The 27,055-nt window shown below is 35.6% G+C and overlaps 1 protein-coding gene across 1 annotated transcript in view; it reads left to right on the top strand.

The window, feature by feature from the left end:
• Positions 1-27,055, top strand: part of LOC149805336 (putative G protein-coupled receptor CG31760) — an 80,852-nt gene that overhangs the window by 24,762 nt on the left and 29,035 nt on the right. Inside the window, exons 6-11 of the mRNA XM_089934086.1 lie at positions 10,395-10,530; positions 12,549-12,884; positions 21,345-21,413; positions 24,727-24,836; positions 25,602-25,816; positions 26,563-26,701. Of these exons, the coding sequence (XP_089790212.1) occupies positions 10,395-10,530; positions 12,549-12,884; positions 21,345-21,413; positions 24,727-24,836; positions 25,602-25,816; positions 26,563-26,701 (1,005 nt within the window). The remainder of the gene's footprint in view (positions 1-10,394; positions 10,531-12,548; positions 12,885-21,344; positions 21,414-24,726; positions 24,837-25,601; positions 25,817-26,562; positions 26,702-27,055) is intronic.

The raw sequence follows: 27,055 nt of genomic DNA, 5'->3' as shown, positions 1-27,055 counted from the left end.
AGCCCATTTAGTCTCCTGTTTTGCCAAACACTTGGTCGAAAAAATGACGGAATTGATCAAGAAAGATTGCTATGGATGTCAAAACGATCATCCCAGTCAAATTCAACACGATAAATGCCTGATGCTGAGTCAAGAAGAAAAACTGGACAAGTATCTGGACGAAGCTTGGAGCCTCATCTCGGATGAAGTCGTGTTGCATCAGTGGTATAAAGACTTGCGTGAACATTCTTGTCCACCATTAACCACTCAAGAGATCCATCGTATCTAAGCTGTCCTGAATCAGAGTGGGGAGACGAAGCGAAGAAACGGTTACTTGTCAGACATTTTCAAGCAAAAAGTCAGGATCGAATTGATCACTTATTATTACCTGTGAAGAAGAAAAAGGAAAAAAACACACAAATCAATGGATACCTGGGAACTTTATTACCTTTTGAACCACAGTTCGTATACGGCTTCTTGGAATCCTGTCGTCTGTGCTAAAGATGAACTCCCTCATCGCAAACCTCAAGACCATCAAACTTATGTCATCAACAGGGACCCACTGGGTAGCCGTCTACTTTCCTCAAGAAGGATGTGTGGAATATTTCGATTCCTATGGATTGCCCCCTTTGGAAGACGATATCATTGACTTTATGAGAAGAAATGCTCAGACCACCCGATTCAATAATGTGAAATTACAAGGCACAGATTCCTTAGTGTGTGGACAATATTGTGTGTATTTTCTGCATCATCGCAGCCTGGGCTATTCGTTAGAACATTTAGTGACTCATTTTGATCCTCGTTCTTCTTCTAGAAACGATGTGAAAGTAGATCGATGGTTTTGTGACCATTATGCTTATCTTTTGTCTCAAGCTAGGAAACGTAGTGTCCATCAATGGCCTAATGACTTCCAACAGTGGAAATCACAATTTCATTCACAACGTTGTCAGCCCTGTTTAAAGTAAAGTTTTAATTGAAAAAAATGTTTGTGATTTGAAAAAAATGTTTGATGTTATATTGTTGGATTATTGTTAAAAATGTTATAGTTGTTTGTTAGTTTTAAGTGATTTTGAATTTAAAAAAATGTTGTGTTTTTAAAAAAAAAATCCTTTGTCTTTTGTTTGGCTATAAGAATTTTGATTCATGCTCTTTGACTTCTTACTATCCCTCTCATGACACTCATTGAACGTTGCGGCTCGAAAACCGTGGATGGATGTTTTCCTTCACGTCCGCGCTTTGACTTTAAAGCCGGGGTAACCTCCAGTCTAACCATCCATTGTCGACTCATCCTTCTACGAAGATGTGTTCCAAACTAGCTAAGCTAAACGAAGCCTACTTGAATTTGCATAGGGTCAGACACAGTCTGATACCGAAGCCAGAAGAGACAGAGAATGTGAGAATGCTAAAGGTCACTGAAGACCTGATAGAAGAGCTCTTCAGAGAAGAAGTGAACAGGGAGAAAGAAGAATGGACAGAGAAGTACAGACTTCAGAAACAGCAGAGAGAGCAGCAACAGCAACAACGGCAGCAGCAGGAACCTGAACCTGACAGAGGCTTTGTCGATTGTCGTATCGACACCAAAGAGTTCTTCTTCTCTTTCCGAAGAAGCAGACCTATCGTCAGAAAGTCTATCATCAGAGGACGTCGCATTCTTAGAAACTAAAAGATCGCCCTAGCTTCAACTTCACACAAGCAAAAAAAACAGCCCTTTTCAGGGCTACCCAATACTTTAGAAAAGAAATGACAATCGATTTGCCAATGCGTGTATGTAGAGTAGTGTAAATATAAACACTAACTCTTTTCTGGTGTGATTGTATGTGTTTGTGTGGATAGTAGATAATGATCATATTTTTTACTGTTTGACGTGCGTGGAGAGTAGATTTGGGGTTTGATTTGATTGCTTTGCGTATGTGGATAGTATATTGAAGTGATTAATGAAAATTTTTAAATTAGTAATGGGTAGTATAAAAAAGTGAGTGAGTGTTTCTTTTAGGTCTGCGCGTTGTTTGGTCATGATCTAGGTAATATAAATTTTGTTTTAGGGGATGTTTTCCTTCACGTCCGCGCTTTTAGTATAAATTGAAACTCGCTGGGCAGTCTAGCTACCCTTGTTGATTGATCAAGAGAATGAACACCAGACTAGTAAAACTGCTTGAACTTCATGTACACCTGGAATATGCCAGGCGTATAGTAAATGAGCTGGCTACAGAGGCCGTAGTAGAAGAGGGAAGAATAAAAGAGGAGGAGAGAAGAAACAAAGAAGAGGAAGAAAAGGAGGGAGGAAATTTCAGAATCCCAGAGACAGAAGATTGGGATTCTGAAGCCACTTACCCTCCTCTGCTCTCTCCCCAAAAAGAGTGAAAGGAGACTGGGGAAGAAGATGTGTGTGTGGTGCCAGGCCTGGAAGGTGCCATCATTAACCAGGTGTCATTGAGTTCAAAAAAACAAACAGCCCTTTTCAGGGCTACCCCAATCTCTAGAAAAGATATAGTAATCTATTTGACAATGTGTGTATGTAGAGTAGTGTGAATATAAACACTCACTCTTTTTTAATAGTGTTTGTGTTTGTGTTTGTAAGCGCTCACGTACGTTTGTGTGAATAGTAGATTTGGGTTTAATTTTAATGCTTTGCGTGTGTGGATAGTAAATTTGGGGTTTCATTTTAATGCTTTGCGTGTGTGAATAGTAGATTTTGGGTTTGTTTATTGCTGCTTCACGTATGTGAGTAGTAGATCATATGAAATGAGAAAAGTAGGGGATGTTTTCCTTCACGTCCGCGCGTTTTAAATAATGATCTGGGTAATATCAATTTTGTTTTAGGGGATGTTTTCCATCACGTCCGCGCTTTAACTATAAGAACCCACAAAGTTTGATGTTGGAACCATTCTACGGAATAAAGACAAGAAAGATGGTAGCTGTAACAGAATTGTTTAACCAGTTGAAGGACATTTGGTATTGGATGGTGGATGGAGCTTATGGAGTGGAAAGGATTGAACGAGAATGGAAACATGAAGTTACCCGAGATTTTGTCAGAAGGCAAATGATCAACCTGAAATTAGCTATGGATCTGGTGAAAGAGATGATAGAAGAAGAAGTAAAAAGACTAAGAGGCTTTATAGATCCAGAGTATGTAAAGACTGGTCACTTAAAGGAAGCCATGGATAATGTGATAGAAGTAAGGTGCTTTTTGGAAGACGTAATGGAATGGACAGAGTGGTCCTTTGTCAAAAAGGGCCTGGACCAGCTTAAGAAGTCGGAAGAACTTATGAGAAAAGTAATGGAGGAAGAAGTAAAGAAAATCAAAGACAAGTGGAATAAAGAACGAAAGGATAAGGAAAACTTAAAGAAAAAGAGGCCTTTGACAAACTCAACAACAATTGGATCATAATACAGGAGAAATTCCGAGCAATAGGTCATCCAGACTGGATGCCAGAGAAGGAGAAGAAGAAACGAATACTGGTAAAAGTGAGAACTTGGTGGAAGCAGTGGAGGAAATAAAAGAAGAAGATGATGAAACCCAAAGGCCCTTTTCAGGGCCACTCCAATCTCTCGAAAAGAGACAGACTTTCAATTGCCTACCCCATTTTTTTAATTTTTTTATTTTGTAAAAAAATAAAAAAATCCCATCTTAAATTCCCCTTGTCCCTAGACAGTCCCACCATTTATTCCCATGTTAAATTCCCATTGTCGCTCAACAGTCCCAGATTTATTCCCCATGTTAAATTCCCATTGTCGCTCAACAGTCCCACGATTTATTCCCCATGTTAAATTCCCATTGTCGCCAGGGTACAAACATTTTTCTCTAATGTTAAATTTTCCATTGTCGCCAGGGTACAACCACCCCCCCCCCCCCAGTTTAATATGAAAGTCCCCTTGTCGCTAGGGTATCCCTATTCACTACTTATGCTGTTACCATTACCTGCTTCAGAACACGATTATATGTATAGTATATGTTGTTACCATTGCCTGCTTCAGAACATGAATAAACCTATAGCAGATGACGTTACTACGGCCTGCTTCAGAACATGGATATACCTATAGCAGATGAAGTTACTACGGCCTGCTTCAGAACATGAATAAACTATAACAAATGACGTTACTACGGCCTGCGTCAGAACATGAATAAACCTATAGTAGATGACGTTACTACGGCCTGCTTCAGAACACGATTATATATATAGTATATGTTGTCACCAGTGTCTGCTTCAGAACATGAATAAACCTATAGCAGATGACGTTACTACGGCCCAGAACACTATGACAACACAACTAGAATTAGAGAACGCTAACATCAGAGACAGTATTCGGAAACTATAACTAGATATGTAGGCATGTTTAAGACTATCACACATATATCACAACTTAAATATTGAAGACCTTTCTTAAAAGATGGTTTCTCGTTTATCGTTATTATTTGTTGTTTTCCATCTTTTGTTTTTTAACTTCTGTTTATATTTTTTCCTTACTCCTCTATTCGTCGTGAGGCGAAATCGTATGGATATGCGATAACATCGTCGCCACTCAATAAAATATGCTAATGAAATGTAGGATGGGTAGGACGAATCGTCATGGTAACAACTTGTTTGTTCTTCGTCAACTTCTGACAGTTACATACAATTTCGTTGACCTATCCTGCTGCCATCAATATGTCATTTAAATTTCCCGCTTCTGATTCGTGTTAAGATTAGGTTCATGGTCGAAAAGATGTAAGGATAGCATAACTTCTATATACTCTGAAGTGCGCAAGCCCATACTGATTTCAAATAGGAGCGGCTTGATTTGTAACTCTAGACGTGCTCGAGCAAACAAGTCTTATTAAATTAATATCATTTTCACATTTTCTTCTTGTGCGCGTTCAATTTACCCTAGTTTTGCCGACTTGCTTGCTGACCGTATTAGGCGGAGTAATTCATTCTAATCATCGACCAGAATATACATCAACCTTTAGTAGTTTCTCCTACAACACATCTAGCTCGTTAATTTCTTCTCGCAATATGCTTGACTTTTCATACTATTTTTTTCATTACTCACTAAAATATTTAAAGTGTTTCATTAAAATTAGATACAGTGTATGCGTGATTGTCGTACTTTAATACTTAGACCTTCACTGAAACACGGGTCAATCAATTCACATGTTCTGTTGGTCCTTCCTTCTAGTCTTCCTACAACCCATTTAAGAAAGATCCTTATAGTCTGTGAAAGAATCGCTTTATTTCTAAAGGCGACAAGATGTTTGCAGAAACTTTCATTTTATTCCTTGCATGAAACAAAAACATGGATAGATTGTTTTCAGTGGACATGGCTGCACTAGTAAATAATTGATCATTGCCAGGGCTCATACAGCATCTAGCAAATTAAAATATCCACGAGAGTGAAGCTTGCTACTTCAGGTCGATGGTATCCCCATGTCCAATAGTCTCAGGGCAACTGTCGATGTACAACTGAACCATTTTAAACCAGCAAATACTACAAATAATTTTCCTTTAATTAACTAATGGCCATACATTCTCTAGACTTTAATTTCACAATTGCAGTTTTTCATACTTCACATTCGTATGACTTATCAGTACGTTTTTTTTTCAAAGCCGCAGACTGGTTTTTTATGCGACTTACTACATATGACTGAGCACGTATATGTTAGAATATTCCGAGAATTCTTGATATTAATAAATTAACTAGGTTCCATGATAACAAATGTTACAAATCTGGGGTCTTACAAAGAGTAACATAAAAGAGTGAAGGCAATAAGCTTTGTAAAATTAAACAAATAATTTATTTCATTAGAATATCAAGTAAAAATAGAAACAAGATAATTTACTGTTTTACGAATCAAATAAAAAATAATACAAGAATTTAAAGATAGAAGTCCTAGTAATAAAAAGTTCTGAATGAAACCGAGTTCGAATCCCGATGAAATCCAAAATGGAAGACGATGGCGTCTGTTGTAACCTATGAAGTGTTGTTGTGTAAACAGTTTCTTGTTGAATCAATGTAAGTACTATTCCTGTTTTGACTTCAGTATCACTTGCAATAGATATTTCTATCCAATAATTTTGTAGGAGCACTTATGTATTTCCAAGGAAACGAATCATTTGAAATTTAATAAAATTAAATTCAACTCAAACTGGTCGAAAGGTATTATTGGAACTCTACGGACTATCCTTTATCAAAACATAAATCACAAGACTAACGTAAAACAGATTCCAGATAGGGTCCAAAGTTAATTTTTCCAGAAGGAATGGAAGTTTGTTACATGATAATTATCACGTCGTCCAGGTATGGCCTTGACTTAAGTTAATAATTATTACGCTGAGAAAGAATTTTAAAAAGAGCTGTTTACCAAAACTATCACTGGTTCTGAATCAAGATCAGAAACAAGATACAGAGTTTATATTATTTATGTTTATCAATAATAGTCAGGTCAAACAGAACTGAACTGAATTCCTGGAAAATGTCAAATCTAGTAAACAAAGTTACATTACAATAGCATGTAAATGAATTTAAAAAAATTAAACTAACAAACAAGCAATTACATTAAATCAAATATACATAACACAAAACTGATCCATGCTACCATAAAGTCTCGTGAATACTGTACATTATGACGTCTGTTCCTCGAAATTGACTAATTACTCGCTTTTAGAAATATCTTTCCAACATTATAGTCTAATAGCAAAGCTATAAACGGAGATGTCGACACAGACAGGTTTCTTGACATTATCCACTCCTCCGGAAGTCAATCGTCCCCGAAAGATCACACACGTCATACCTCTGGTCATAGATTGTAATTGATTTCTCCCCATTATCAACAAACAGATTCCTAATTCCCGAACATAATTACAGATCTGACTCAGAATCTATTGATCTGATTCCATAATGATCACTGGCCTTCAGAAGCGGAGTGTTTGAACTGCGCATGATGATAGCAATAGTAGACTTTTACTGATTCTATGTTGGTATCCAGTAGTTTTCGAAGTAAAAGTAGCGAAAGCTTCTCAACAAGCTGGGCAAGTACAAAGACCCGATCTACATAACCATGACGAAATCTCAGATAGAAAGATTGCGCATCCAACAGGACAAAGCTTCACCTACAAAGTTAGAGCTTCCTCAGCCTCCAATCGGCTCTTTCAATATACGTAGAGCTTGTCTCTCAAGCAACTTTTCAAACGTGATTCCAAATACTAACACGCCGTCTTTCAAGATAAAGCAAACTTCATATTGCAGCCATGTAATGACGGTTTCCATCAGACACTCGAATGTTACATTTTTGCACGTCACCCCTGCAGGGGTATAGGCCGCCCACAAAAGATCGCCAGAGACTTCTGTCCTGTGCCATCTGCTCGAGCTGACTCCAGGCGTGACCCAGCTTAGTAACATCCACCTCAAGGTTACGTCGCCAGGTGTTTCTTGGTGTCGGCCCCTTCTCCGCTTGCCTTGAGGGTTCCACCTCAATGCCTGTCTGGTTGGCGGTATACGTAAGGTGTGTCCTATCCAACCCCACCTTCTCTTCTTGATATCGTCATCTAACGGAAGCTGTGATGTTCTCTGCTACAAGTTAGTATTGCTGGTGGTGTCTGGCCAGCGGATCTGGAGAATTCTTCTTAGGCAGCTATTGATGAAGATCTGAACCCTCTTTACGGTCGACTTGGTGAATCTCCAGGTCTCTGCTCCATACAGTAGGACTGACTGTACGTTGGAGAGAGATGAACAGTCTGATCTCGGTAGTAAAGGAAATTTCTTTGGAGCTCGAGATGCTCTTGAGCTGCATGAATGCTGCTCTCGCCTTTCTTAAACTTGCCTTGACGTCTGCGTCTGTGCCACCCTACTGGTTGATAATGCTCTCCAGGTACGTGAAGGATTTCACCTGTTCCAGGGAACTTCAATGCAATGTAACTGGGTTGTTACTGACATTGCAATGTCCCAAGTGCGTTGATAAAAAAAACATCACTTTGAATTAATATAGGCCTTTTTTCTTGCGAATGCAGTCGTATATCCGTCAGTCTGCTCGATTTCCACTTGCCAGTACCTCGGCATCAGATATAATGTCGGGAACCAGCTCATGCCATATAGCAAATCAAGATTAACAACGCCTCTAGGAAAAGTGTCTGCCTCTTTCTCGGTACACGAAATCAGAGCTCTAGAGTCCATGCGAAATCGTTTCTTCACATCGTCCATGGTTGCGAATACTACCGGATCAGCCACTTACCAACGGTTCTGTGGCTCGCTTCTTCAACATATCATGGACTTTTGATTCAATATCTCTGTTAGTGATGAAATGATAATGTTCTGTATGAGATTCAAGTCATCATAGTCATTTTTAAAACACTTTAATATGCATTTATCTGGGTACAGTCGGCAACATATTTATCTGATGTCAAATGGCTACTTATTGTTTGAATAACTTCAATGTAGAATGCGATTCGAATACTAGGCTGAACAATCGATACTGTGCGTCGATAATGATGCCCTTGCTTGAGCGTACCAAAAACTAGACTGCAGATTTACTCCATATGTGTGTGTGTGTGTATATATATATATATATATATATATATATATATATATATATATATATATATATATATATAAAATAAATGCAGCTGTATCAGTTGATAGATGTAAGGAAGATTTCCATTGGTCAGAACAGAACCATGTGATCATACCCAATTGCGTTTATTTCTGTGTAAACTGCTCGGAGAACTACTATATGCTTCTGTAAAAAGATTCAAGTGCAGAGTAATGTAAACGATAAATCGGAAGACATACACACTGCATGCCTTTGAAACGAAATAAAACGGTGGGTTGTTATTTTCTTTAGAAACGTTTCCAAATTGCCTAGACAGAATCATATGACAAATCTTCATAACTTTTCTGAAGATAAATAATTCTTTAATTAGGTTTGACAAAAAGCTGGGAAACTCAAAATTTGCGAGGAAGAACATTGGGTATATGTTTTACAGCACTTATGCGATGATTTAAACTCAGCTTGAAATTGTGACATCTGGTTTATCACTTTTTGAATAACAAAAGGGCAGTTAAGCATTTATTTTACTCAGACTTAAACATTTGAAGACCATAAAAAGAATGCATGTTGCATGCGATTGAATACATTAGGTGTACCTGAAGTATTTGGTGATATGTTCATAAGTGTTTGGTGATATGTTTATTTCGTAAGCTTCTGCACATTACGGGCAAAGGATCCATCCCCGATTTTTTTTTCTAAACTTATTTTGGCCTACATCTGTAAAACTTAATAGCTGACCACTTCATGTTGCACCACCCACCCACCCCGAAAATAATTCTTCTGGCGCCCCTGGATCATTTCGATCGATTGATTGATTTCTGTTTAATGGAATAACAACACACTACAGGTTATATATCGTACCGAGGCAATTGGATAGAATTGCAACGCGTAGGGACTCAACTGGGCATGATCAAGACCGGATTAAATTCCACATGCATCTTATCATGAGTCAAACATGCTAACCATTGATCCACCGGGGCATCTGCTCCAAAACTGGAACTTTTTAACTTTTTAGCTACATTCTGTTTTCCTTGCTGGGACGCAAAACCTTTCAAACATTTATTCCATCAAAATAACTCGATCCAAACCATCTGTATCCAAATATAAAAGTGAAAATTATGCGAACAACGCTATTCAACTTCAAGGGAAATAACTGTTGGCACGTGGCCAGCAATTTATCAGCAAAGAGAAAATTATATGTTGTTGACTTAATTGTAGTTATAATCTTTAGAAATGGTTCGTCGTTAAAAACAAAACAAAACATGTAAGCATTGTACTAGAAGTGCCTTTTAACGCATCACTTTGAAAACAATTCACATCCATTATTTTAATAGTCTACCGTGTTATACTGCCACAGCAAGGTACAAAAAATATTCAACCAACACATGAAACTATTTTGAGGCCTGCTGGAAACTTTACTGCGTCTTGCGTTTATGTAACTGCAGTTAAGTTCATATATGTACTTTCAAAATGTTCTTTTTTAAGAGGTAATCCGATCCATGCATTCATGTCATGATCAAGGTATTTACCTAGCCTTAAAACAAGATTACACTCATTAAAGGTATTTACCTAGCCTTAAACCCCAACTGCACTCGACAACCCCACAAGGCAAAACTAATCCACCTTCAAGGAATCAGTTTAACATGAAAATAATTATTCCTGTTTCAAATAGATCAGGTGACCAACGTCGTCAGCACTCTTCAATACTATTTTAGTTTCTTTTTCCCCCACTTAATTTAATACAGAGATGCCTACTTGCTTAAAACTGATTATCTCTGTTGCAAGGGAGTGTCTGCAATCGCCATTACTTACTTGAAGCTGTGATTGTGTCTTTTTCAGGGGCGTGGCTATAATCTACATTACTTACTTGAAACTATGATTGTCTCCATTTCAGGGGCGTGGCAACGATCGACATCGATATGACTGATCTTGACATTAACCAGTGTGATGAAGATTCCTCCACAGGTGATAACAACGAAAAAAAACTGGACCTTTTTCGTGGCACTCATTTATGTCAAGAAACAACCAAGGTACGCATTTGAAAAGGAAATAGGTAATTAACCAGTGGAAGACAGAAGTGATGTTAGTCTTTATTTATTTATGTACGTGCTCCATGTGTTGCACACTAATATATGGAGCGTATTTCCAATACAAAAAGACCATACCTCAGCCAAAAGTTACGCAGAAAGGGCCAACTCTTCTCATTTTAATTCTATGTTATCCCCAGCATATATAGTTAGTGTTTAAAGTGTATGGCCAAAACAGGTGGTCACTGTGACGAAATGACAAAATCAGTTATGAACAATATTACCCCTAAATTTTTCATACCAGATATACCTTCAGCATTTCCGAAGATGTCAAGGGTCTATAAGTGTCAAAACAGAGAGCTTCTCAAGGAGCAGCATCTTCTAGGTTGAGGACATGTTGCGAAGCACGGGGGTGGGGAGGGGAGCGGAGGGAAAAGGACTTCATGCGACAGTAAGTCTATTTTGGAATCGCATTGCGCAAATGTGAACATTCATCGGAGTTAGTTAGAAGAGCGTATTTCACGGACATTTTTATGAATGCGTGAAAAATTCACGCTGTGCTTTTGAGCGTGATTTCTGTACAAAATGTGTGTCTCACGCGCAATACTTGAGACCTGACAGACATGCGTAAGGTTTACACCATTTGATAAATTTTCTACCAGCCTAAATCATATCCGCACAGGGGACACTGTCTATACACTTTAATATAATGTAGCAACAAATTCTTACTCTTTATAATATTTTGCTGACTTTGCAAATGAAAAAGATGATGACCTTCAATTTTAAAAAGATTTACAAGCAATCTTCAGCTTTGTCTTTTCTAAGCTGATTAGTTTTGTAACAGATTCAGAGATTTGTTTCGTTTTATGTTTTTAAAACTGGTTAAAGGGTCAATTGTTTATAGTATTAATTGAGACAAAATGATACAGCAGTATTGATGACGTAAGGCAACTCAACTGTGAGTTTACTGAGTATGAAATTTAATTATGTCATCCCTGTATATAAAATTTATCACTTATATAGTCAAATTATTCAACATATTTAATGACATTTAAACAGTAAAAACGGAGATAAATTTGGTCAGTGCTCAACTCCTGGTGTGATCATATGGACAGTTCACCATTTGACATATACAGTTAAGGTATTATATAATCCGACAAAGTAATGTCTAAATTTGATCAAAGGGTTGGAGTCTGAAAGATAGCACAACATGTGCTTCTTCTCGAATAACATGAGATCTTAAGTAGTATAATTTTCAAATCAAATTTGTTTCAACCCGAAGACAAAATTTGATAGAGGCAAATTTGCTCACGATGTGTGATTTACGTCATGCTATAAACAAAACCTTTTAAAAATCAACAGTTTTTATTCAGCGTATTAGCTATCTTGATGGGAGAAAACTGTACTGTAGCTTGAAATAGAGCAAAATTATATATCTGAGCTTTGGTTTTTTTTAAATATATATATATATATATATATATATATATATATATATATATATATATATATATATATATATATATATATATATATATATATATATATAATACTCCTAATAGTACTCGGTAATGGTCTTCAAATAAATTGAGTTTATATTTAAAAAAGATGTTAAACGTTACTGGATTCATGGTCATAACTCAGATGAAATGGACAAAGTATAGTCATTGTATTAGTTGTCTTAGTTCTTCTTTCAATACTTTTCAAAGTGTACATAATGACATAATATGTGGATGCTGACAAGTTGAACTACTATCAGGATACATGTATTTAGCTCAACTAAATATGAACTTGACCAAGACAACAAACTCCGCTTCTTAGATTATTTTAGACTTTTTTGAGAATAACCAATGAGCTCCAAAAATATTTATTAGATGCAAAAGATGCGTATGTCAGAGAGTTTATAATCCATAGGCCAGACATGTTGATTGTCTAACGGACGCCAAACATTTCCCTTCTCTCACTTAGGCGAATGAAGAACAATACAACTGAGGTATTAAAACAACGTTTTCTTTTCTTCCTAGTGTGAGAAAATCACCGGTAAAGGTTTCACAACAGGAGCTTACATGTGCGTATGCCTGCCTCAATATTACTTTCCAGACACGAATGCTGAAATCAAAGCCTTCAGTGGGAAAGACCTGGAGACCTATTTCCGGTCTGAAACATCAACGGAGAACCCAGACGGAAACCTGTTTAGATGCACACCATGCGCACGTGGCTGCGAGACGTGTGTGGATGATTCCCCGTGTCTTTACCAAAGTAGCGACAGCCTCAGACTTAGCATGATGGCTTTGATATTGCTGAACGTCACCATCGTGTGTTGTCTTTCTGTGGCAACCTTCATCTACAGAGAAAAACTTGTGAGTCTATTATAGTACATTTCTCAATATTTTACTGACAGTTCTTCGTAATGAATCTTCTGCCATACATACCAATCTGCGAACAGGACAGAGTCAGATATGCCATCATGTGCCATGGAGTAGTACTCTGGCAGATCTGCCATCATGTGCCATGGAGTTATACTCTGGCAGATCTGCCATCATGTGCCATGGAGTTATACTCTGGCAGAGCTGCCATCATGTACCATGGATTTATACTCTGGCAAATCTGCCATCACGTGCCATGAAGTTATACTCTGGCACATCCCAATCTAAGATGCTTTCTTGAAACCTTAAAAGTAGAACTAGCAGCATAAACTATCATCGTATTATGTGGCAGCAAGAGTTGGGTCTGGTCTATTCTAACCTGAGTCAAGAACGTGTCTGTGGTATGTAATTTCAGGGAGCCAAATCATGTTTTCCTCGCAAAAGAATGGTTGGACTTTTCTAAAGTTAGAAGGTCTAAACCTTAACAGAGAAGAACAAAAGACCTTTTGCTTTAACAGTTTTAGTATGCCTAAGACAATATTAACACTTGGGTTAAACTATGCATAAAATACACAGACACAATACCATTCCAAATTTTCTCTCAGAAACTTGTTTATGTTTTACGGAAAAGAAAACTCCGATATATTTTCAAACTTTAAGGACTATAAGGCTAAAAATGGACCAGTTCTAATTTTGTTGTTCTCGTTTTCATATGGTAAAAAAACCCAGTGTTTTGAGTCTCCTCAGAATTAACAATTAGCATGCAAAAAGACAAGCCGTTCTTACCTTGCAACACGAATAAAAAATATTTTATTTGCGTCAGTGAGTTTGCTGTCGTTTAGTTTTCAGGTAATAGAGATATCTGGACCAATGTTACATTTATTACGCGTGAACGTTTAGCAATAACAAAACCTTGAATAAACGCATCCAGAGATTATAATTCCAGCACTGTTTATTTATGCACTATACTAGGGTGCTAGTAATTGAAGTCGCTTGGTCTTGGCAAATATCGTATGACTTCACAATGAACGTTTCCGCGATAAGGTTCTTTTCAGATGTGCATTGTTTTCTATATTAATTGAGCCCTCTTCCCTTAATATATCAATTATGTCTGTGTAAGTATTTTCAAGGGTTTAAGTCAAGGGGATAATGTCATACATATGACATGTGATACTGAGGTGCACCTTAAATCACAGAGAACAGTTTAGTATACCACGTGATAGAAGTGATTCATCTATATCCCGGCTGATTTGACATCAGCGGTGATAACTCTAAGGAAAAACTACCATCCCTGTCTCTAGGGACGCCTAGGTACATCCAAAACTGAAGAGACGATTTCCCCACGGAACTGACAGGCCGATGGCCTTTTTTGCCTAAAGTTATGATATCAGTCAAAGGTCCAATATATATCTTTTCATCCATAACATAATTTTACATTTTTTTTGAACATTATAAGCAATGGGATAAAGCTGCGTTGTGGTAAATTCTAGTTGTCTGAGACGTTGTTTGCATCTTGAATGCAACAATATTGGTATTTAGAGATAAGAATTATTTGTTTGGAAGGGATTAAAGTGTAGACAAAGGACCTTTTGTTACAAAGTTACTTACAAGATAATACAACTGTTTCATTTGGTTTCAAAGATGAAAAGATATAAATCAAAGCCTTACGGAAGATGCTGATTTACATTTAATCATGGTGACACTGAATTAGCATCATCATGCATGATAACAAGATACACTGCACAATTACGTGTTGGATGCTTGCGAATACAACAAAAAACAATCATACAGCTTTTACAGGAGAGGGGGAAGAACGTAAACACTTACTGTTCCAGTCTTTATTATAGAACAAAACAGTGACTGAATTTGTGGATAGCAAAGTTCGATTTAAGGCGGAATTAAGGCATTCCATCGTAACTCAATCTCTGAAGAAGCTGCTTTAGATTCGAGCAAGAGAGTGACCAGATTCAACATAAATCTGTAATCATTTGCACGTTGGAAAGGATTGGAGAAACCTTGTAAATTGATGAAAATAAAGCAGCTGTTTGAGATTGTTGTCCTCTTCTCCTGTTGCTAATACATTAAGATAATCAAACATAAAGTATTACATGGGTGTTTTGAATGACAGACAAAGAATGATATTTAAGACATCTTTGCTATGAGACCGACAATCCAGTCGATTACAGAGGTATCAACTAATGGTATGAACAAATTAAACAGAAACAGAAAATAAAATGCACTGAAAAGAAGAAATGAACCATCTACATAAACAAGCGAGAAAATAGTGTATACAGAGGTGTCTATATTAGTCACTCTGATGAACTGTGGTAGGCAGAGGAAGCAAGCGTTTGAAACAAATACAATGTCGGATATATATCTATTCTGACAGAGGTAAAAGTTTTCACAAAATATACATGGGCTGAAAAAGCAAATTATAATTTCATGAAGAGAAATGTGTTGCAACAGGAACATTACAGGATTTGCTGGAGAAGGCAAACACTGCTTACTTCACATCATGATCAGACCAGTTTATATCTTAATTAGACGGGTTATATAGAGCCTTAAAGATTACAATGTGAAAGTATTTCTTTCAAAATGAAACCGGATAAAGATTGAAGATTTAAGAAATCTAACACTAGCCACAGATTTAAAAAAAAAGAAATGGAAAACAAAGAAAACAAAAGAGATCGGAGGCATTGATAACCAGGTTCAGTTACCAGAATATATATATATATATATATATATATATATATATATATATATATATATATATATATATATATATATATATATATATATATAACCTTCTGCATTGAGATTTGGCAAAACAGTCAGAAGCTTGAAATACAAAATGATCTTTCTAAAGAGTTATCTCACAAAGACAAACAGGATGACATATATAATGTTGAAAATATTTTGGAGACAAAAAGAATGAACGGTGAAAAGAGTTTACTGGTGAAATGCAAAAGATAAGAGGAGAGGTTTAAAAGTCGAGAACGGGATGAAAATATATGCCAATAAATAAATTACTGGAGCAGAATACATATACAAAAGTATCAAGGAACATGAAAACTTTGTGTTCGTGAAAGATAATGAGTATATAGAATATGTTAGCTATGAAGAAAACTTTGCAATAGAAAATGAAGGAGTTAAAACACGAATTGTATGTGAAATACCATAGGAAAAAGATACATCTAAAAACATTACTGATCAATAACAAAATTGTACATAAGAAGACTACAATGCAGACGTTGCTGGATAATAAATGACATTTCTTAAAAACTGAAATAATAAAATCTTTTAGAATATGAAGCTGTTTCCTACTATATCTCAAAAAGCTTAATAAAAACATAGAATTATAAGACTTGTCTATGAGATCTTCGACACGATTTGTGGTACAGAATATCAGATATATGTTGATGCTATCGTTCAGACATTGAAATCTCTATCATTGTACAATCAACCATGCATTTTCCTGAAAACATATTACCACGTACAGCGTCAATGCCTCCATAAACCTTCTGTACCAAGAATTATACAAAATAAACCAAAATCAGTTGATTTGTTTTGTGGTTGTACACGACACGAAAGAAGCAAAATCCAGTAAACGTTTTACTGCATGTGTATATTTAGACATTAAAAATAATTTTTTTCTTCACTACTTTCATTCGACAACTCGTAGCCTTTGTTATTTTTAATGTGATTATTTAAAGTCACAGAGAATAAAGTCGTGTTAGAGTGGCGGTTATGAACAGATTAGAGACATTCAACAAACAGTTACTTATGATGTTGGAAAAAAACACTAAATAAAGATTAGGTTTTTTGGAACACAAAACATTAATGTCAATAATATTTTAAACTAAACTCGTTAAGTTTCGATTTTAAAAAATTGCATATCACCGTCTTCTTGCCATGCCGTTCAGTTTAACATAATAAAGTATATAAGACGGTCCATGTTTGAGCAACCTAACATGTCACTTACACCACTAAACATTACATTGTTGAACTATTCGTTTGGGAAAAAAATGGTTTCCTGGATGCAGAAATGTCGACTCAAGGTCAGCCTAAAGAAAACTGAGGTACTTCACCAGCCTGCTCTCAAGGATGAGTACTGGCCACCAAGCATCTTCACTGACCAAACGGAGCTGAATGTAGTCCACCGGTTCACCTTCCTCTGATGTCAAGATCGACAAAGAAATAGACAACAGACTGTCCAAGGCAAACAGCGCCTTCGGCAGACTCTATAGACGAGTGTGGTACAACGCCAGTCTCAAGAGAGATACAAAGATCAACGTCTACAGAGCTATCGTACTGACCACCTTCTTATATGGCGTCGAATCTTGGGTCACCTACAGCCGCAACCTCCGCCTCCTTCAACTCTTCCATCAGCGCTGCCTCCGCACCATCCTCAACATCCACTGGTGTAGAATCATAGCCTGCCAAAGACTGCACTGTATGGTGAGCTGTCCACTGGCCACCGTGATAGAGGGGCACCTCGAAAGAGATATAAAGACTCCTTGAAAAAGACCCTTACCACCTGTGGCGTCGATCACCACCAATGGGCATCCCAAGCTGTGAATATGCTGTATCATGTCTTGTAATGTATGGAGTTCATCTCCCGGATATTCAGGGTTAACAAATGCATTTTGAACCAATATATAGGCATAAACAATATAGGAATAATTCATCTAATGATGATTCTATTTGTTGGTGTGTCTGACGGGTTAGGAGTGTACTATTCAGTGTCATCTCTTCACCACTACCCTCTCCATCTTTCATGAATATAAATAGCTAAAATTCATGATTGATAAATGGACAACATGCAAATGGAAGGAACTATGCACCAAAATAGATTAAACAAAGACAAAATAATTGTAAATATTATCGTTGTCAGATGTTGTAATTTATAGTTTGACATCATTAATTATCAGATTTCCTCCAATCTATAATGGTTTTAAAGTTAACAGTTTGAAAGAGGGTTCGTTGGTTTCAAGAGATATCGATAATTTGCAATTTTGAATTAAAATGAAAATTACCTTTAACTGCATGGATTATTATATTGATTACAAACACACTGATGTTTCAAAATATCAACAGAAAATGCAAAAATTAGTCAGTGCAAGCGAAGTATTAAGTTGGTGCTAATCAAAGGCATAATAGACGAACAATGCTTAATATGTGTGCTGGTTGCTTTATTATTGGTACATGTTTGACTGTAACCAACGTAGTTGCAATAGTCACAATTAAAAGACCTTTAAAAGTCTCAAAAATTGAAGATGTCCTCAGCGAACATATTAGCAATCTGGAATGATTCGTCTTATCTTTTTGTGATCGTACATAAGTTTCCCATACCTTTATATTATTTTGTAATTTTACTGACAATCATATGCATGATGTCTCACAACTAAAAATATATTCAACGTTGACAACTTCTGTGACTTTTACAATAAAAACAATTTTTGAAAATGAATGAGCGATTCATAGCTAAACCAAATTGATGGGAATAATTATAATTTTTAATGTCGTATCTAAACGTTATTAAAGAGCATATGCCAACGAAAGTATGATGATATATCTTGGTTTCAACAAGACATGGTTGATTCGAAAAGTTGATATCCGAGGCAAGTGAAGTCCACAATGAGGATACAAAAGCGATACAGTTTGCAGTGTATATAAACTATTTAGAATACTATATGTGTTCCAGATACAAAAGATTTAGAATAACATGTTTTCCATATACAAAATGAATCAGAACATCATTTGAGTTCCACATACAAATGTTTAGAATATATCTTGCTTGACAGATACAAATATTTAGAATAACATTTGCCTGACAGATACAAACATTTAGTATATTATTTGCCTTCCAGATACAAATATTTAGAATATCATTTGCCTGACAGATACAAATATTTAGAATAACATTTGCCTGACAGATACAAATATTTAGTATATTATTTGCCTTCCAGATACAAATATTTAGAATATCATTTGCCTGACAGATACAAATGTTCGGAATATCATTTGTTTTCCATCTACGAAAAGATTTAAAATATCATTTGCCTTCCAGAAACAAATATTTAGAACATCATTTGCCTGACAGTTACAAAAATTAAGAATAGCAATTAATAAATATCCAAATTGGTTGAGAAAATAATTTGCCTTCCAGATAGAAATATTTAGAATATCATTTTTTCCATATATATATATATATATATATATATATATATATATATATATATATATATATATATATATATATATATATATATATATATATATATATATATATATATATATATATATATATATATAATGATTTATTATCTAATTTGCCTTCCAGATACAAATATTTAGGGTATCATTGTATCATTTGGCTGACAGTTACAAAAGATTCAGGATGTAATTTGCATTTCAGGTACAAAAGATTTAGAAAATCGTTTGTCTTCAAGATGCAAAAAATTTAGAGTATCGTTTGCCTTCCAGATATCAGAAATGTATAATCTCGTTTGCCTCCCATAGACAACCTATTTAGAATATCATTTGCATTCCAGATACAATAATATTTAGAATAGCGTTTAACTTCTTGAAACAAAAGGTTTAGAAAATGATTTGCCTTCCAGATACAGAAAGTTTTATTTCCTAACGTAATACAAGATGGTAACCATGATTGCAAACTGGAAAGAAAGGCTTCAGAATACGATATAAATACTTTGCAATCAATTTTACAACCGGTAAATGAAAAATAAGTACTGGTATTGCTTTCTTTCATGATTGGAAACGAAGCATTTTCTCCTTTGGAGACTCATTTATTTTAAAACTTGATATTATCCTAGATCTCAGTGTAAAGTTATTGTCCTGCCTCAGCATGAATAAGCCATGAATCAGTCGCCAGTAGTTCCATCGTGTTGTTGATTTTAAGCCTATTGTAGTTACATTCGGTATTTAGGCATAGTATTAACATTGTAAATCTATTAAACATTGGTGCAGTTAATTTGTTCAGTTTGTTTTTCACATTGTCTAATACCACGCATTGTCAGTAATTATTTTACTGGTAAACAATTCATCATTGTGGAACTAAAGACATTTATTATCATCTATACATGTTGGCTGCTGGTCCTTTCCTAAGATTGTATAACTGTTGACCGAGTTTAAAGAAATGTTTCCAAAGTCACTTGCATCTTTTCATCTGAAATTTAATTCCATGTAAGACTAATAAAGTGTTGTTCAAGGCAAATCTTTGTATAGTTTCTATTTTAAGTAGGGACATATGTTAAGGTTTCTGTAGTGAATAATGTATTTCTCTTATTTTTGTTCTGCAGTTTATCTAACAGTTATTTTGTACAGTTGATAATGTGCCTTTGTAATCATTAATCAACTTCTTTCAGTAGTGAGATAAATTATTTTCGTCTGGAATTAAATTATATGGAACTAATTTGTAATCTTTAAAGTTTAAATCGTTTTAGAATACATGTTTTTAGTCATCATTAGTAAGAACCTTAATGATCGGGACGAAATTTGCTGTACTAGAGACGTCTACAGAAAGAAGTGTCAACACTAGATAATGAGTAAATTACAGCATGAGTGGGTTCCGTTACTTGAAAACATGATAAACATGTACGTGTTAAAAGTACTACGCGATGAAATGACGTCATCATTTCGAAAGCGTGTGCTGTATATTTCAAACACTTATGTGACTAATGTGAACTAGAGTTTGAGTTAAATAGAAAATACAATTACAATGGACGCCTGCTATGTGGTGTCGTATTCGATAAAATTAAACATAAAATTATTTTTCTAGCAATATACGTAATGGCGTTTTTAATTCACAATCATAGATTCTTCGTTGTCAGGTGTAGCTGCCGGAAGACTTCTCGTTATATTGTTGCTGGAAATGGACGCAATGAAAATATTATTATTTCCAGTAGCGATGTTCCTAGTGCTGATGTTAACTGTCCGTTCTTACGAAAGTAACTGAAGAGCTCATTCAGTCTGTGGAGCGACACCTACATTATTCTACTCTCCATCAATTATTGTGGAAGAAGTTTTCGCGGAAAAACTAATATTACCTAAATTTGGGTTGATTGTCGGTTGGTCATAAAGGTTATTTTTTTCACCATGAGGATCCCAAAAGGTGTTTGTCGGGGAGATTATCGGACCGAAAGACAAGAAATAGAGTGGGCATTCTTGTCCTGTCTTGACTGTGAACTATTCATTTACCAGAACATATTTTTTACATTGAAAGAAAGAAAGCAAACTATAAAATATTGAAAATAACCAGAATTGTAGAGTCTTTCCAAATAAGTCACATTTATTTGAAAAAGACTTATGCCATATTATTAAATCTCCATCTTTGAATTTCAAGTTTTTAACTTTGTCGATCCAGTGCTGGTGTACGGTTTTATTTTGTGCAAGAGTATTTCCATAACTGTTATTGTGTGTTTCGTTTTCCAGGTGATCAAAACAGCAAGTCCAGCATTTCTTCAATTAATGTGCCTTGGTGGAGTATTGATGTGCGTCGAGGTATTTTCATTTACTATTCTGTAATCATTTCGAAGTTTTGCTAAGGTTTATTCGTATACATACATACATACATACATACATACATACATACATACATACATACATACATACATACATACATGCATACATACATACATACGTACGTACATACAGACAGACAGACATACATACATACATACGCTTCTGAAAATGTATGTACAAATAACGAAAGTTTTTCATAGTCTCATAATTACAAGCAACAATTTCTTACGATTCTTACAAATATACTGTACACTTGCGAATATTATATTCTTCAAAATTGCCTATCCCATAAAAGTTCATTCAAGTTTAAATGCAATAACTATATTAAAAAATATGTTTACTTAAAGCAACTTTACATTTTTTTCTTATTTAATACAACGAATACTGCGTGAATCATTAACAAAAAAGCAAATATTAATATTTATTTGTCATTGCAATTTCCTATATGCCAGTGCCAAAACATATCAGCGCTACTGAAACTACGCTCCATAAAATTAATACTTAAGCAACTCTGTGGTTCGCCATAGAAAATTTATAATTCTGCTGAAAGTTGGTTGTGGTATATTTATCAAACACGGCGGTCTATTGCATACACACATGCATTTCCCCGTCTCCGTCAGAGATGAAATGAAAGGTTAGAAAACTAAATTATGTTTACTCAATACAGTTTATTCCTCCTTTTTTAGAATGCTTCCATTCATTTTTCGATCATCTACGGGATTATATGCAAGGCGACTGTTAAATAACGAATTATCATAATATTCTTTACTAAGTGAAATCACACTTATTGGCAGTGAAAATGAAAACTGCATGTAACAATAGCCTCAGATAATAAAAGCCTCGATGGAAATCTAAGATTTAATAGCATTGGTAGGAAAACAGCAGGTGTGATAGTACTAGAGGCGCTACGCAGAGTTGTCGTTGACTGAGACTGAACTAGTTCGAAGCACACGGATTTAGTTGTTTCCTTGTGTTTAACGCCCTTTTTAGCGTATGATTGGCTATACACGGCGGCCAGTATTGCTGGTGGAGGAAAACCAGGGCGAACCCCGGTAAGAACCACCGACCCACAAGAAGCAACTGACAGCTTTCGTAAATGCCTACATCGGCCGAGCCTGAGACTCGAACCCATGCCGACAGAGGTGAATAGCAGTGATCGGTCAAGACGAGCTCTTTATACCACTCTGCCACCCGTAGCTCCCAAATTGATTTACCAATTATTCAAATACGCAAAATGAATTTTGCCACAATAGGCATTATTATGTTCTCAACGAGCAATAAATGAGTTATAAAATAATTTTTTTTAAAAATCGAACATAAAACTAAAATACATAACGATTACGTTTTATCCAATGTAATCTGAAATCCAGGGAGTAAAACTAATCAAGCAGATCTAGCAGTCGTTCAGAGATGCACATCTGAAGGAAGGCCATGTTGCATACTCTAAAACCCAAATCACACTCATCAACGAAACACCAAAATAAAGGGAATAAAAAGCAATTTTAGTGCATATGACATACAAGGCATTTTTTTCAAAACAAAATAACAAGATAATTAGGGAGTAAAACCTTGGAAATACATTTTCTTTAAACAAAAAAAGCCTAACCCTTTGTGCAGAGTTCTAAACAATAGACCAGAACCTCAGAGGTCGCTGGAGTACAACCAAATGGAAGTTATTAGAAAATTGTTTATCAAGACTGTTCTTCCTGCCTACAATCTTCCGAAATTCAGCTTTACATGCAACATTTCAGAGCTGCAATATACTGATATACAACATGAAGATAGTTCAGTGATCAAAGCCAGCCCTTCAGTTCTGATTTTTCCATGTACATAAACAGAACAAGCAAGAGGAATCTGTAGTGTATAGAATGAGAGGTTATGGAATCTATCAAACTGAATTGTTGTCTTCTTGTATCTGCAACCAAGCATATCTCTTCTTATTCTTCTTCGTCTTCTTCTTCTTCTAGAACTTTGAAATCACTTTTCAATAAAGTATCGAAAGAGAAAGCACTACCTAAGCTTAAATCGTACCGTCGGATTCAGAGATACCCGTTATTGAACAGCCCTTTAACCCACTTGGTATCGGTACTCACACTTCATATGACAAAAATGGACGCAGTCTCTGCTTTTTTTAGAAATTATTTTTGTTGTTGTATTTTTTTTTGGGGGGGGGGAATATAGATATACCATTTGGTCATTACGGGCTATTATATGTCCAGGACAAAGGACGATAAACACAAGTAATGGTTTGTTATCCATGTTCGTTGCTCTAGAAATGGTTCAAATAATGTGTCAATAGCAAAAAATTTAAGCCAGCATACAAGTTAACATCTTAGCATTCATTTATAGCCATCACCAACTAATTTCATGTCAAAACCTGGACAGAGATGGTAAAAAATAGTAATAGACATAAATGTCTTATTATCCAGACAATACCGGAATCGACCAGATGTATGACAAACAAAGGTGAATAAAACTAAGTGAATTTGGCTTGAGGTCGTGCTTTCCTTATATTAGACTACTTCAAAACAACAGTAGTTGTCAACTGAGTGCGCCAATACTACAAATAGTTTTCCTCCAAACGAACTAAGTTAAAATGCATATCGTTTATCTTTCTTCACACCATTATATTTAATAGTATGTAATTTTAAATCACGGATCATATTTCATGCCTTGTCCCACAAACCAGCACCAAACACCTAACACACATAATCATTTCTATCTCAAATTACTAAACAAAAGATCTCGATAATTCATTATCTTAAGAAGTCTGATAGGGACCATTTTAAGAAACTTCCGTAAAGTCCCGTGAATATGGCTCTCTAGAAAGACGTCGGTACCTAAATAACTGGTTAATTAATTAGTATGTTTGAAACTTATCTTCCAAACACCAGTTTCACAAGATTAAAACAAATCACTAAAATCTAACGAATGTACAAACGGACACATACACCAGGTATGTTACAGTGCTAAATCCGATCGAGTTTCTTGCCAAGTATTTGCTTGCGGGCTGGTTGAATAATTTTCGGTGACTTCTTTAGATCGGGCATATTCTGTTTGCTTCATATATGGGTAGGTGATATGAAAAAGAAAAATAGAATAAGACAATCGAATTATAGGAAAAAAATAAGTGTCGGATTCTTGTCATAAGATAATGACTAATTTAGTCCCATGAACCGTCTATTGGTCAAATGGATCACTTTGATCATAACCTTCTATTCGAGTCATGCGCAGTTACAACTAGGCTGTTGTGTTGTTTTTTAAACAATCAGAGACAGTTCTTTTCTTTCAGTACTTCACATTGTATCCGGAGCTCTCAGTTGTCGTCTGCAGTATTAGAATCTGGCTGTGGCATGTGGGATTCACAGTTATGTATGGGTCCCTCATAATTAAAACATGGCGGTACGTTGACATAATGTTCACATATTTAGATGATAATAAAGACTAAGATATATGTCTGTACCTTGGTATCTAGATTTTAGAAATGAGATAGAAACATAGTAGTTAATTTGTTGATATGTCCTTACGTGATCGATCTCAAAATAATTTTTTGTCTCAATGTGTGTACGAAGAACATGTCAACAGAAATTTTTCTCTTAGTATATGCACGAGGTAAGATATCAAGAGAAATTTTTGTCTTTGTATGTACACGATTCAAGATCACAAGAGAATTATTTATCTTGGTATGTACACGACGTAGCATTCGGCTGGGCAAGGTTTCAGAAGAATAAAATACATCACTTCTTCTTTTTTAGAAAATTAAGTATTAAGCAAAGTAATATTATGACTTTTTGCATAAAGACGTGGAACTCTTATCTCTTGATGCGAGAGCACACAACAGCAATTACCTAATCCTTTTCTATGGTGTCAGTGTAAATGTATTTCCGGTAATAAAACTTCAATTTTTCCAACAGTGCATTTGAATATAAAACTAATCAAGAAATAGGAAGAACGAAAAAACGTATTCATATTTTAAAGAAACACTTCCAGTAGTCACGACTATAATATGTATGCTTGTATAATGCGGATCCAACTGCACATAATCGACAAATACAGAAAATATAGCAGGGTTGATACTCAAAATTGAGTATTTTGAGATGAATATAAACAGTTTCATAGTTCTATTTTTAAAAAAATTCCTCTCTGTAACGCGTGTTACTTTTGTAGAATTTCTGTTATATTTACGGTGGGAGCCAAAAAGCGAGTGAAACTACCGGACCAAGCACTTTTTAAGAGATTCGCCTTTATTTTCGTTGTTGCTGTTTGCATTCTCCTGGGATGGAATTTCGCCTCCCCACCTTTTGTTGATGTCCTTGTTCCAGATGATCGATTGAAAGCTTTCATATGCATGTACAGCAAATGGGAATTTGCTGTTCTTGGCGGTAAGTTATAGCATATAATTTCTTACATAACAGATCAAATAAATTTCTTGAGTTAACAAAATTCTTTTCTCTATATTGGGTACAAATTTTTTATTACCTGCTAGAATGTATTCAACTGATACCGACATACCTTATAGAAGCCCGCCAGTATATCAGGGCCTCTTTATATTGTTTTAATACGCTTGTAAAATCTGTGAGTTTCAGTGTTAATTAATGTATATACATCCTTCCTTTTCCACATCAATCATTAATCAATTCTTAGTTTCGTACCTTCCCTTGGCCATGTCTGAAATAAAAGTGTGGGACAAAGTTTCACTAAATTTTCCTTCTAGTTTCTCCATTAAATCAAGCACCGCTCCGGTGGCCTAGTGGTTTGAACATCAGCCTAGGATGCGGAAGGTCGTGGGTTCGAATCCCGGCCGAGTAATACCAAGACATAAAAATGGCACTAACAGCTGCCTAGCTAGGGGCTCAGTATTAAGAAGTTCGTGTTACGACTGGTGGGACATCATGACAATGTCTGCGGCATGATGCTACAGTGCTAGACATCACTATAAACTGTCACACTGCAGACATTGTAGCGATATGACTGCAAAATTATTAAAGCTAAATCACACACACACGCACGTATGTTCATTAAATCAATATTGTAGTCCCTGCTGAGAGCAAAATACAAAAATAAAATTTTAAAAGTTTGTTATTTAGCATTGGTATATCATAAATGAATAATATACTTTCTTTTAAAGTTGAAGTTTTGTTCCTACTGTATGGTGGTTACCTATGTTTTACGGTCCGGAAAGCTCCAGCACACTTCAACGAGAGTAAGCATATCACCTGGTCTATTTACAATGCCGTCATCCTTGGTACATTCATGGCTGTGATGCTGTAAGTAGTCCCTGAAAATCTCAAACTATATATGTAAGGGGGGGGGGGGTATATAATCCCCGTGTGTGTTTAGCTTTCTGTGAAAAGGTTTTGTTGGAATATTGACGAAATACTAATCCAGACTAAATTAATTCATGCAAGAAGATGCAAAATAGTTGTTCGAGTGTCGTTATTCGGAAATGGGAAGCATCGGCCTATTTAAATCTTTTAGTACCCGTTGACAAATGTGCAAGCGGCAACTTTTGGAATTATTATTATTATTATTACAGTACTCTTTCCAACGTATTTTTATTTCAAAAGTAGTGACCCTTAGTGTTTCATGATTTTGTCACCTTCTGTTTGCTTATTTATAAA

The sequence above is a fragment of the Sinohyriopsis cumingii genome, chromosome 2 (genome assembly GCF_028554795.1).
Source record: "Sinohyriopsis cumingii isolate HCF-2022 chromosome 2, ASM2855479v2, whole genome shotgun sequence".
Lineage (NCBI taxonomy): Eukaryota > Metazoa > Mollusca > Bivalvia > Unionida > Unionidae > Sinohyriopsis > Sinohyriopsis cumingii.
The sequence above is the reverse complement of the archived record's forward strand: the minus strand, read 5'-3'. Positions and strand labels throughout refer to the sequence as shown.